At 41.5% G+C, this 12171-nt stretch overlaps 2 protein-coding genes across 2 annotated transcripts in view; both read right to left on the bottom strand.

Moving 5' to 3' along the window:
- The window catches only part of LOC130298129 (oocyte zinc finger protein XlCOF7.1-like), a 116284-nt gene that overhangs the window by 13893 nt on the left and 90220 nt on the right, over window positions 1–12171 (bottom strand). The gene's annotated exons all lie outside the window — the stretch shown is intronic.
- The window catches only part of LOC130297793 (zinc finger protein 436-like), a 31268-nt gene continuing 28970 nt past the window's right edge, over window positions 9874–12171 (bottom strand). Inside the window, exon 7 of the mRNA XM_056550701.1 lies at window positions 9874–11311. Within this exon, the coding sequence (XP_056406676.1) occupies window positions 10416–11311 (896 nt within the window). The 3' untranslated portion in view covers window positions 9874–10415. The remainder of the gene's footprint in view (window positions 11312–12171) is intronic.

Here is a 12171-nt window from a genome sequence, read left to right as displayed (position 1 = left end):
CAGTAGAGCTGTATATGTGTAATGTACATGTAGCTGAGCTGTATGTGTACACAGTAGAGCTGTATATGTGTAATGTGCATGTAGCTGAGCTGTATGTGTACACAGTAGAGCTGTATATGTGTAATGTGCATGTAGCTGAGCTGTATGTGTACACAGTAGAGCTGTATATGTGTAATGTACATGTAGCTGAGCTGTATGTGTAGACAGTAGAGCTGTATATGTGTAATGTACATGTAGCTGAGTTGTATGTGTACACAGTAGAGCTGTATATGTGTAATGTACATGTAGCTGAGCTGTATGTGTACACAGTAGATCTGTATATGTGTAATGTACATGTAGCTGAGCTGTATGTGTACACAGTAGAGCTGTATATGTGTAATGTACATGTAGCTGAGCTGTATGTTTACACAGTAGAGCTGTATGTGTAATGTGCATGTAGCTGAGCTGTATGTGTACACAGTAGAGTAGTATATGTGTAATGTACATGTAGCTTAGCTGTATGTGTACACAGTAGAGCTGTATATGTGTAATGTACATGTAGCTGAGCTGTATGTGTACACAGTAGAGCTGTATATGTGTAATGTACATGTAGCTGAGCTGTATGTGTACACAGTAGAGCTGTATATGTGTAATGTGCATGTAGCTGAGCTGTATGTGTACACAGTAGTGCTGTATACGTGTAATGTGCATGTAGCTGAGCTGTATGTGTACACAGTAGAGCTGTATATGTGTAATGTACATGTAGCTGAGCTGTATGTGTACACAGTAGAGCTGTATATGTGTAATGTGCATGTAGCTGAGCTGTATGTGTACACAGTAGAGCTGTATATGTGTAATGTGCATGTAGCTGAGCTGTATGTGTACACAGTAGAGCTGTATATGTGTAATGTACATGTAGCTGAGCTGTATGTGTACACAGTAGAGCTGTATATGTGTAATGTGCATGTAGCTGAGCTGTATATGTGTAATGTACATGTAGCTGAGCTGTATATGTGTAATGTACATGTAGCTGAGCTGTATGTGTACACAGTAGAGCTGTATATGTGTAATGTACATGTAGCTGAGCTGTATGTGTACACAATAGAGTAGTAGACTGCATACAGAAGAGATTTTTCCCAAAAACTTTGCTTTGAAATTCATCTGTGTCGGGGTTCTGTGGAGATTGGCGCGGCTGTGGAATTTTGTAGTTTTCTTCTCCCAAGGATCCTCAGTACCTCAGCTTACTATCTGTGAACACACTGTCCTCTCTTCACAACTAAACAACTCCTGACTAGAACTGCAGCTTCTCCCCCTACATTACACTAGGGGTGATTTAGGGGTCCCCCATTGGGGCATCAGGGTCACCTGATCACTCTTCTCAATTCCTGGCCTCAGCTGCGGCTCCTATATCCCAGCTATCCTCCAGATTCTGGGGCACATTCTCCCAGAAGTGTTGTACTAACAGCAACTCTAACACGAGACTCCTGGACTATTGGGGTACTATATGTCCCAGCAGGCTCTGTACTATCATCAGGTCCTGTCTCTGGGTGATCACACAGCAACTCTCCTCCACCAACTCACTAACCTCATCTTATATCCTCACATATCCCTGTAGCGGGAAGAATCCCAGCATGCCTCAGGGTATCCCCCTCCAGGCCTGGGTACCAGCACTGCACCCAGCCCCCGTCCAGACATAAGGTGGTCACCAGGCATATGTTACCTTCCTGTGATCAATCCCCCATCTTCCTGTGTCCTTTATCTCCTGTGCAGATCTACTGACCATCCATGACAATAGAACACTCTGCCCCCTCCATTACACATAGACAAATGGGTCAAGTTACTTAAAGAAGACATGCAGAAACTTGGGAAGAATTATAAGAAATACTTTTTTGCCGGTGCACCATCACACAGCACATCACTGAGACCAGCGCAAGTTCTCAAGAAATGTTTGACCACAAGATTTAGCACATGTGACAAACAGGAACAACATTAGTTAGTTTGTTTAAAAAAAAAAAAAAAATGTTGTCCCAGCCAGGCGGCCCAGGCCTGGCTGGAGTTTGCACCATCAATGGTGATGGTAGTGGCATAGTGGTTTACTAGTGGGAGTCGTAGTAGGCTGCATACAGCAGGATTTTAAAGAAGATCATTTTTTCCAACTTTGCCCCAGCCAGCAGGAGGTTGTACCAGCAACCGTAATGGCACAGTGGTTTACTGGAGGGGGTTTTAGTAGCCTGCATACAGCAGGAGGTTAACACCTTGGGGACGCAGGGCATACACGTATGCCCCCGTCCTGAAATCCTTAAGGACTCAGGGTGTACCTCCCCCCCCATCTTCCTGTGTCCTTTGTCTCCTTTGCAGATCTACTGACCTGCTGATAAGTACTGGAAGGATTAAGCTTTTTATATAGAAGTAATTTACAAATCTGTTTAACTTTCTGGCACCAGGGGTACTCCACTGGAAAACATATATATATATTTTTTTTTTATCAACTGGTGCCAGAAAGTTAAACAGATTAGTAAATTACTTCTATTAATAAATATTAAAGGAGAACTCCAGAATATACAAATTGTCCCCCATACTGCCGGCAGTAAAAAAAATAAAGCCTTTAAATGTTAAAAAAGCCTGCGAATGTAACATAATAGTGACGTCACTGATGACATCAGTGACATGCGCAATGCAAGCGGGATCGAGTATAGTTTAAAAATGTTTGATGTCATCAGTGACGTCACTATTATGTTACATTCGCAGGCTTTTTTAACATTTAAAGGCTGTTTGTACCACTGAATTTTAGACCTGACGAAGCAAGGGGTGCCTTGCGAAACGCGTTGTCTCTGCCATTTTAAACAATAAACCAGTTGGTTTTACCTAGGAAATACTTGCTCAACATTGGAAGTCCAGTATTACTCCAACATTGTCTCAATTTCTTTCAAAGATAAAGTTTCTTTTAAGTTGGGAAAGGGCTGTATATACAAAAAGAAATACAATTTCTACCTATAATAGTATCTGGGTAGATTGGATTGAAAAATATAACTGTTAAGATTGTGTTTGGTTTCTCCCTTTTTATTTTTTGCTCTTTCTTTTCTCTCCCTGCAGCATTAGGGGTGGGTGGGATATAAGGAAATGAAAAACAGAAAATGATGAAATCCTTGTAATCTGAGGGCTCATTGAGATTGTGAGAATTTTTTTGTTGTTGTGTTTTATTTTTATGTATGCCATCTCGAGCCTTGTATGCAAAATCTGTTAATAAAGATAATTTAAAAAAGTTTATTTGGTGACAGGAACTCTGTAAGTGTTCATGCATATGTCCGATTCCAGTCCTCCTCCAATCACTGCCATGCACCGCCTATATAACTCTACTCCACTCGTTCCGATGCCACAGCAATATTGTAACCTGTCTACTAATGAAGGTGTCTGTTCTGTGTTCCTGACCCAAGCCTGTTACCTGACTTTGCCTCTGTCAGATTCTGCTGTACCTTGTTTATTCTCCAGTATATATGACCTGGACTGTTGACCACAGCTTTGCATTCTAAGCAAGCTAACACCACTTGGCTGCTTCTGGGCTACTCAGCTCTGCTATTAAAAGGGGTACTCCACTGGAAAACGTTTTTTTTTTTTTTTTTTTTAATCAACTGGTGCCAGATAGTTAAACAGATTTGCAAATTACTTCTATTAAAAAAAATCTTAATCCTTCCAGTACTTATCTGCTGCTGTTATGATCCACAGGAAGTTCTTTTCTTTTTGAATTTCCTTTCTTTCTGACCATAGTGCTCTCTGCTGACACCTTTGTCCATCTTAGGAACTGTCCAGAGCAGGAGAGGTTTGCTATGGGGATTTTCTCCTACTCTGGACAGTTCCTAAAATGGACAGAGGTGTCAGCAGAGAGTACTGTGGTCAGACAGAAAGGAAATTCAAAAACAAAAGAACTTCCTGTGGATCACATGGAAGCTGATAAGTACTGGAAGGATTAAAGGAGTAACTCTGGTGCAGAGTATTCCTGCTCCGTCCTGCAAAAAAAAATGAAAATGAACCATCTCTCACCTTCCTGGGTTCCCACGGAGCGCCACTACAACTGATCGGTCCTCCGGTCCATCTTCTTTATACTTCCGGGTGTAACGGAGCGTCACATGGCGCTCAGCCTATCGCCGGCCGAGGCAGAACATTGCGGCCGTTGATAGGCTGAGCGCCATGTGACACTTCGTTACACCCGGAAGTATGAAGAAGATGGACTGGAGGACCGATCAGCTGTAGTGGCGCTCCGCGAGAATCCAGGAAGATGAGAGATGGTTCATTTTCATTTTTTTTGCAGCCTGGGCAGGACAGAGCAGGAATACTCTGCACCAGAGTACTCCTTTAAGATTTTTTAATAGAAGTAATTTACAAATCTAATACAATGGACAAAGGGTGTATGCACTCACCGCTCAGCGGAGACAATTTGGTGTAGATGTCTGGTAAACGGGTAGCTGGATCACAGCATCAGCGCAGGTGTGATGGTGCTCGGAGGCTACGCCGGCTGTTTCACACGTGAATGCGTGCTTCTTCCGGTCTCTAAAGTTATGTCATTGCGCCAGGTATTTATCGGCAACGGGATGTACTAAGGTTACCATAGTAATAGTAAACAATAGGGACGGGGGGGTGAATTAGGTCAAAAAGCAAAAACCAACCACCGCATGCAGAAATGAGAAAGAAAAAAACGATTCAAGCCGACCAGGTAAGTGGAAACCTAAAAAAAATATATATAAGGAAAACCAAAATAAAAAGTGGGAAATAAGAAAGGAAACCCACACCATCAATATAAATAAATAGATAAGTAGTAGCTATTGAGCAACCGTTAATTAGAACAGAATAGGATAACTATAAATACTAATTAATGTAAGATATCATAAGGTATAATATACAGGGGAACTATGCAAGATTAAGTAAGAAAAGGGGACATGTCTACTCGTTCATTAAAGCCAGCAGGACCCTGGGAACCAGTTTTAAGGATCATGCGGGCTTCTTGTTGTAGGAGTAAATTATGTAAATCACCTCCTGTCTCAGGCATAACAATTTTTTGGAGACCACCAAATTTAAGGACATCGACATTGTTCCCGTGGGATGTCATGAGATGTTCAGCCAAACGTGGAATTCCTGTACCTTTTTTCAGGGTATATAGGTGTTCTCTGAACCGAGCGCACAACTGGCGCTTGGTTTTTCCTATATAAAAACGGGAGCAAGGGCAGATGATGTAGTACACAACGTATACACTTTTGCATGTAATCAATTGATTTATTGTATGAAACCCACCACCCAGATTACAGGACTTGGCACATGTGTTATAATGGCAAAATCTACAATTGCCACATTTGTAATTCCCAAACATTCTTGAATCAGTCAGCCAATCCGTGGAGGTCGCGGTTCTTTCATGAGATTTCTTATTCAATTTTTTCAGATGATCAGAAATGGTAGAGTTTTCCGGAATGAAATTAATGGGAGTCTCTTTACTATCCCACAGATATTTTTGTCATTTTCCCAAAAATTCCAATACTTTCGTATAGTGGCATTAATAATGGAGAATTTTTAAAAGATAAAGTAAAACGTTTCTCAGTTTGAGTTTGGATTCTATTCTTATTTTTATAACATAGGAGATCTGGTCTCTTCATTTTTGACACTTTATCTTGTGCGCTATCAAGATAAGAACGTGGGTATCCTCTGTCGAGCAGTTTTTTTTTTAACTCATCTGCTTGTCGCGCAAATGTTTCGGGATTGCTGTTAAGGCGTTTCAGCCTAATGAACTGGCTCAGAGGGATCCCTCTTTTAGTATGATCAGGGTGCGAACTGGCAAAATGTAAAATGCTATTCCTAGCAATTCCTTTCCTGTACCCTTCTGTGCAAAGACCTTGTGGTGGGATAACTAAATTAATGTCCAAAAATTCCAAATCTGTTGTACTGAAAACGCTTGTAAACCGCATGTTCATAGAATTGGTGACATTTAAATAATGAACAAAATCATCAAAAAGATCTTCCATTCCCTCCCACACTATGAGGATATCGTCCACATAGCGTTTAAAGGCCTTGATGTATTTTGAAAAATGATTACTTGTAGAAAAAATATAATAATGCTAAAAAACTGGCAAAAAATATATATTTGCAAACGTGCATGATATGGGTGTCCCCATTTGTACTGATCTTTTGTTTGTACCAGTTATGCTCGTATTGGAATGTGTTCTCGGTAAGAATGAAATTAATGGCATCACAAATGAAACTCAAAAAATCACCAGATTTATCAGTTTGTTGGAGGAAGAAGCGGACAGCCTGTACACCCGCATCAATAGGGATGCGGGTGTACAGACTCTCCACATCTACGCTTGCCAGATTGTAAGTGTCGGACTAGGGTAAATTATGTACAAAATTGAGGACCTCTGTAGAATCTTTCATATACGATGGTATAGAGGGGAGCAGTGGCCGCAACAACCAGTCAACGTTATAAAGACAGGTGCTCGGTCGCGGATCCAATCCCAGCCACGATCGGGTGACCGGGGGGGATTGGTCCGTGACTTCTGCATCTTTGGAAGAATATACCACCTAGGTTTTTTAGGAAAGGGTGGCAAAAGGCCTTCTGTTACCTTAGTGTCAATCACGCCCCTCTCTACTTATGTACGTAGGAAAGATCTCAATTTATCTTGTACTTTCGGGGTAGGGTCCCGTGTAAGTACTTGATATGCGTCAGAGTCTGACAATTGTTTCATAGCTTCCTGTTCATATTGTCTTCATCACTACAACTCCTCCTCCTTTGTCGGCTTTCACCGTAACTAAATGATTTTGCTTAGCTAACCAATCTAGAGCTTTAGATTCTGCAGATGTCAAATTGTTAGATTTCTCTGGGTAAATGAAGCACTTCATATCATGCATCACAGCTTGAGTGAATAAATCAATAGGAGATCAAGGCACATTTGGAGGGTTGTAGGTGGATGTATTACCTCCAGAAAAGAAAATTTCTTCACGATCTACAAGTTCTGAGTTTTTGGACATTAATTTAGTTATCCCACCACAAGGTCTTTGCACAGAAGGGTACAGGAAAGGAATTGCTAGGAATAGCATTTTACATTTTGCCAGTTCGCACCCTGATCATACTAAAAGAGGGATCCCTCTGAGCCAGTTCATTAGGCTGAAACGCCTTAACAGCAATCCCGAAACATTTGCGCGACAAGCAGATGAGTTAAAAAATAGACTGCTCGACAGAGGATACCCACGTTCTTATCTTGATAGCGCACAAGATAAAGTATCAAAAATGAAGAGACCAGATCTCCTATGTTATAAAAATAAGAAGAGAATCCAAACTCAAACTGAGAAACGTTTTACTTTATCTTTTAAAAATTCTCCTGCGAACTCCATTATTAATGCCACTATACGAAAGTATTGACATTTTTGGGAAAACGACAAAGATATCTGTGGGATAGTATTAATTTCGTTCCGGAAAACTCTACCATTTCTGATCATCTGAAAAAAATTGAATAAGAAATCTCAGGAAAGAACCGCGACCTCCACGGATTGGCTGACTGATTCAAGAATGTTTGGGAATTACAAATGTGGCAATTGTAGATTTTGCCATTATAACACATGTGCCAAGTCCTGTAATCTGGGCGGTGGGTTTCACACAATAAATCAATTGATTACATGCAAAAGTGTATACGTTGTGTACTACATCATCTGCCCTTGCTCCCGTTTTTATATAGGAAAAAGCAAGCGCCAGTTGTGCGCTCGGTTCAGAGAACACCTAACACCTATATACCCTGAAAAAAGGTACAGGAATTCCACGTTTGGCTGAACATCTCATGACATCCCACGGGAACAATGTCGATGTCCTTAAATTTGGTGGTCTCCAAAAAATTGTTATGCCTGAGACAGGAGGTGATTTACATAATTTACTCCTACAACAAGAAGCCCGCATGATCCTTAAAACTGGTTCCCAGGGTCCTGCTGGCTTTAATGAACGAGTAGACATGTCCCCTTTTCTTACTTAAAGGAGTAGTCCAGTGGTGACCCAGTGGTGAACAACTTATCCCCTATCCTAAGGATAGGGGATAAGTTGCAGATCGCGGGGGGTTCGACCGCTGGGGCCCCCTGCGATCTCCTGTACAGAGCCCCGACAGCCCACGGGAAGGGGGCGTGTCGACCTCCGCATGAAGTGGCGACCGACATGCCCCCTCAATACAACTCTATGGCAGAGCCGAAGCGCTGCCTTCGGCAATCTCCGGCTCTGCCATAGAGGTGTATTAAGGGGGTGTGTCGGCCGCCGCTTCGTGCGGGGGTCGACACCCGCTATCTGGCCGGAGAGCCTGGCCCCCGTACAGAGAGATCGCAGGGGGCCCCCAGCGGTCGGACCCCCCGCGATCTCAAACTTATCCCCTATCCTTAGGATAGGGGATAAGATTTTCACCACTGGACTACCCCTTTAATCTTGCATAGTTCCCCTGTATATTATACCTTATGATACCTTACATTAATTAGTATTTATAGTTATCCTATTCTGTTCTAATTAACGGTTGCTCAATAGCTACTACTTATCTATTTATTTATATTGATGGTGTGGGTTTCCTTTCTTATTTCCCACTTTTTATTTTGGTTTTGCTTATATATATTTTTGGTAGGTTTCCACTTACCTGGTTGGCTTGAATCTCTTTTTCATTTCTGCATGCGGTGGTTGGTTTTTGCTTTTTGACCTAATTCACTTCCCGTCCCTATTGTTTACTATTACTATGGTAACCTTAGTACATCCCGTTGCCGATAAATACCTGGCACGATGACGTAACTTTAGAGACCGGAAGAAGCACGCATTCACGTGTGAAACAGCCGGCGTACCCTCCGAGCGCCATCACACCTGCGCTGATGCTGTGATCCAGCTACCCGTTTACCGGACTTCTACACCGAATTGTCTTCACTGAGTGGTGAGTGCATACACCCTTTCTCCATTGTATTTGATACTTCATCCTTTGTATATGCACCCGCAGGAGACGATTACTTAGGTTGCCGATATCGTGCTGCAAGATTAAGGTGAAGATACCTTTTGGTTGCCCTCTCCTTTCCTGTCTTATCATTTAGCTTAATTTACAAATCTGTTTAACTTTCTGGAACCAGTTGATTTAAAAAATGTTTTCCAGAGTACCCCTTTAACATCTATTCAGATCTTTCTTTCTTTTTCGTACATTTTGTATTTGCCACAACAGCGGGCACCTGTGTCTTAGGTTGTTGTGCTGGCTATTTTTCCTTTGTAAGTTGGGGGTGGGGGGGGGGTGGCACCCTCTTTATCCGTGCACCCCACCCCTCTCAGACTGGAGGTGGTTTAGTCAATGGCCGATCCAACATGTCACACAGTCAGAGGCTATATGCACAGCAGAGGTGAGTTATCATGTTAGGGTCCCATCCGATATGAGGCCACCTCCGCGTGGTGGATGGGGGGGGGACACATTTTGATCAAATAGTGCGCTAAGAGCCTCCATTTTTTTGACCTAGAGTGCTGTTGCAACTTTCTTTTTTGTACAACTATTCAGATCTGCTACATCAGATTCAGTTTTTTTGCACTGTTACCATCTACAGCATCAGCTTCCCCACCCTGCCTGTATCCTTGGTGCTTGGCCGGCTGCCACTTAACCGGAATCATTCATGTGGCGGCGACTTGGTATCTCTCCTGCTTCTTCATTCCGGAGCGGGATAAAAGGTAAACACCAGTGGAATACTTAGAATCTGTTCCAGAGTTTGTCCCAAAGCCAAACCAGTAAGTGTCACAATGGGTCCACACCCGCTCGGGCGTTACACGACGAAAATGTAGTTATTAAGTAAGTTTACAAATGATTCATTAATATTCTTTATATCCATATCTGACTAATGTGTCATTGATATTTATACAGTACGTGGATTTGTGTCTGATGTGCGGAGGTTTACTCCATGTACTCGATAAAAGACATAAAACTCTGATTAGTACAAAGAAACGTCCAAGATATAAAGACACAAAGAAGTCACCATAGAAACCATAAAGAGGTAACTGAGCCGTCACTTCTCTCCCACAATCCTGGGGCCGCTCATTGTTATATGTACAAACTACTGGAAACTACAGGCCAGAAGATAGAAGTGATTTTGTGTCTCTAATCTGGTCATGTCCTGGAATTCTTCATCACTGGAATAAGTCCCTTCTCTCTGAGGTGTTTGGGTCTCCAGTAGCAGCTCCCCATGGATTATACCTGTTGGGTCTTCTCCATGAGGAGCAGTGAATATCACAACCATATATCACACTCTTTTCCTACCATGTAAACTATAGTGATGACATCGCTGGATCGGTGACTACGTTCTAAAAGAAAACTTTTATTATCAATTGGGAACAAGTTTGGAGATGCAGTATATGATATATGTATAAATGTCAGATATCCTATGTACATGGTTAATATATAGATGTGTTATCTGCATCATTTATTACTCTGAATTGTCTTCTCCCCTGTGTGAATTCTTAGATGTCTGATAAGATGCGATTTCCCGGAAAAACATTTCCCACATTCTGAACATGAAAATGGCTTCTCTCCTGTGTGAATTCTTAGATGTCTTATAAGTATTGATTTCCGAGTAAAACATTTTCCACATTCAGAACATGAAAATGGCTTCTCTCCTATGTGAATGTTTAGATGTTTAACAAGACATGATTTTTGAATGAAACGTTTTCCACATTCTGAACATGAAAATGGCATCTCTCCTGTGTGAGTTCTCTGATGTTTGACAAGAGGGGATTTATCATTAAAACATTTCCCACATTCTGAACATGAAAATGGCTTCTCCCCTGTGTGAATTCTTTGATGGAGAACAAGATGTGATTTGCGAGTAAAACATTTCCCACATTCTGTGCACAAAAAAGGCTTCTCACCTGTGTGAGTTTTTTGATGATCAACAAGGCTTGATTTCATAGTAAAACGTTTCCTACATTCTGTGCATGAAAATGGCTTCTCCCCTGTGTGGGTTATTTGATGACGAACAAGGCCTGATTTATAATCAAAACATTTCCCACACAGTAAACAAGAAAATGGCTTCTCTCCTGTGTGAGTTTTTTGATGTTGAACAAAATCTGATTTGTGAGTAAAACATTTGTTACATTCTGAACATGAAAATGGCTTCTCATTATTTTGCTGAACATCCTGTGATGAGTGAGAAGACAGGACCTGTATATAAGGATGAGATGACAGATCTTGGCTGTGAAGGGCTGAGGGTGTATCTGGGATAATGGAATGTTCTTCATATGTATCTTGTGTGATATCATCATCTGCTTTATAATCTGAAGATATAAGATTCTCCTCTGATCTCCTGGTACAAGAATCTGCAGAGAATAAAACAAATTGTATTTTTGAGTAATAACCTTAACGACCCTGGAAATTAAAATTTTTTCATCCTCTCCTTGTAAGAGCCATAACTCTTACTTTTCCAACGTCAGACGTATATGGGGCTTGTTTCTTTTTTAGGAGCAATTGTATTTTGTAATGACACCCTTCAATTTTACCATAAAATATACCGCGACACAGAAAGAAAAATTGTTTGTGAGATCAAATTTAATTACATATTTTAACCCCTTAAGGACGCAGCCCTTTTTCCCCTTAAGGACGCAGCCCTTTTTCCCCTTAAGGATGCAGCCCTTTTTCACCTTAAGGACGCAGCCCTTTTTCACCTTAAGGACTGAGCCCTTTTTCCCCTTAAGGACGCAGCCCTTTTTCCCCTTAAGGATGCAGCCCTTTTTCCCCTTAAGGACGCAGCCCTTTTTCCCCTTAAGGATGCAGCCCTTTTTCACCTTAAGGACTGAGCCCTTTTTCCCCTTAAGGACGCAGCCCTTTTTCCCCTTAAGGACGCAGCCCTTTTTCACCTTAAGGACGCAGCCCTTTTTCACCTTAAGGACGCAGCCCTTTTTCACCTTAAGGACTGAGCCCTTTTTCGCAATTCTGACCACCGTCGCTTTGTGAATTAATAACGCGAAAACACTTTTACCGAATATTCTGATTCTGAGAGTTTTTTGGTGACATACTCTACTTTATTTTGGTGGTAAATTTTCGGCGTTACTTGCATCCTTTTTTAGTGAAAAATCCGAAAATTTCATGAAAATTTTGAAAATGTTGAATTTTTCTAACTTTGAAGCTCTTTACTTGTAAGGAAAATGGATATTCCAAATAAATTTTATTTTTCTTCACA

This window comes from Hyla sarda, chromosome 1 (assembly GCF_029499605.1).
Source record: "Hyla sarda isolate aHylSar1 chromosome 1, aHylSar1.hap1, whole genome shotgun sequence".
NCBI lineage: Eukaryota > Metazoa > Chordata > Amphibia > Anura > Hylidae > Hyla > Hyla sarda.
The sequence above is the reverse complement of the archived record's forward strand: the minus strand, read 5'-3'. Positions and strand labels throughout refer to the sequence as shown.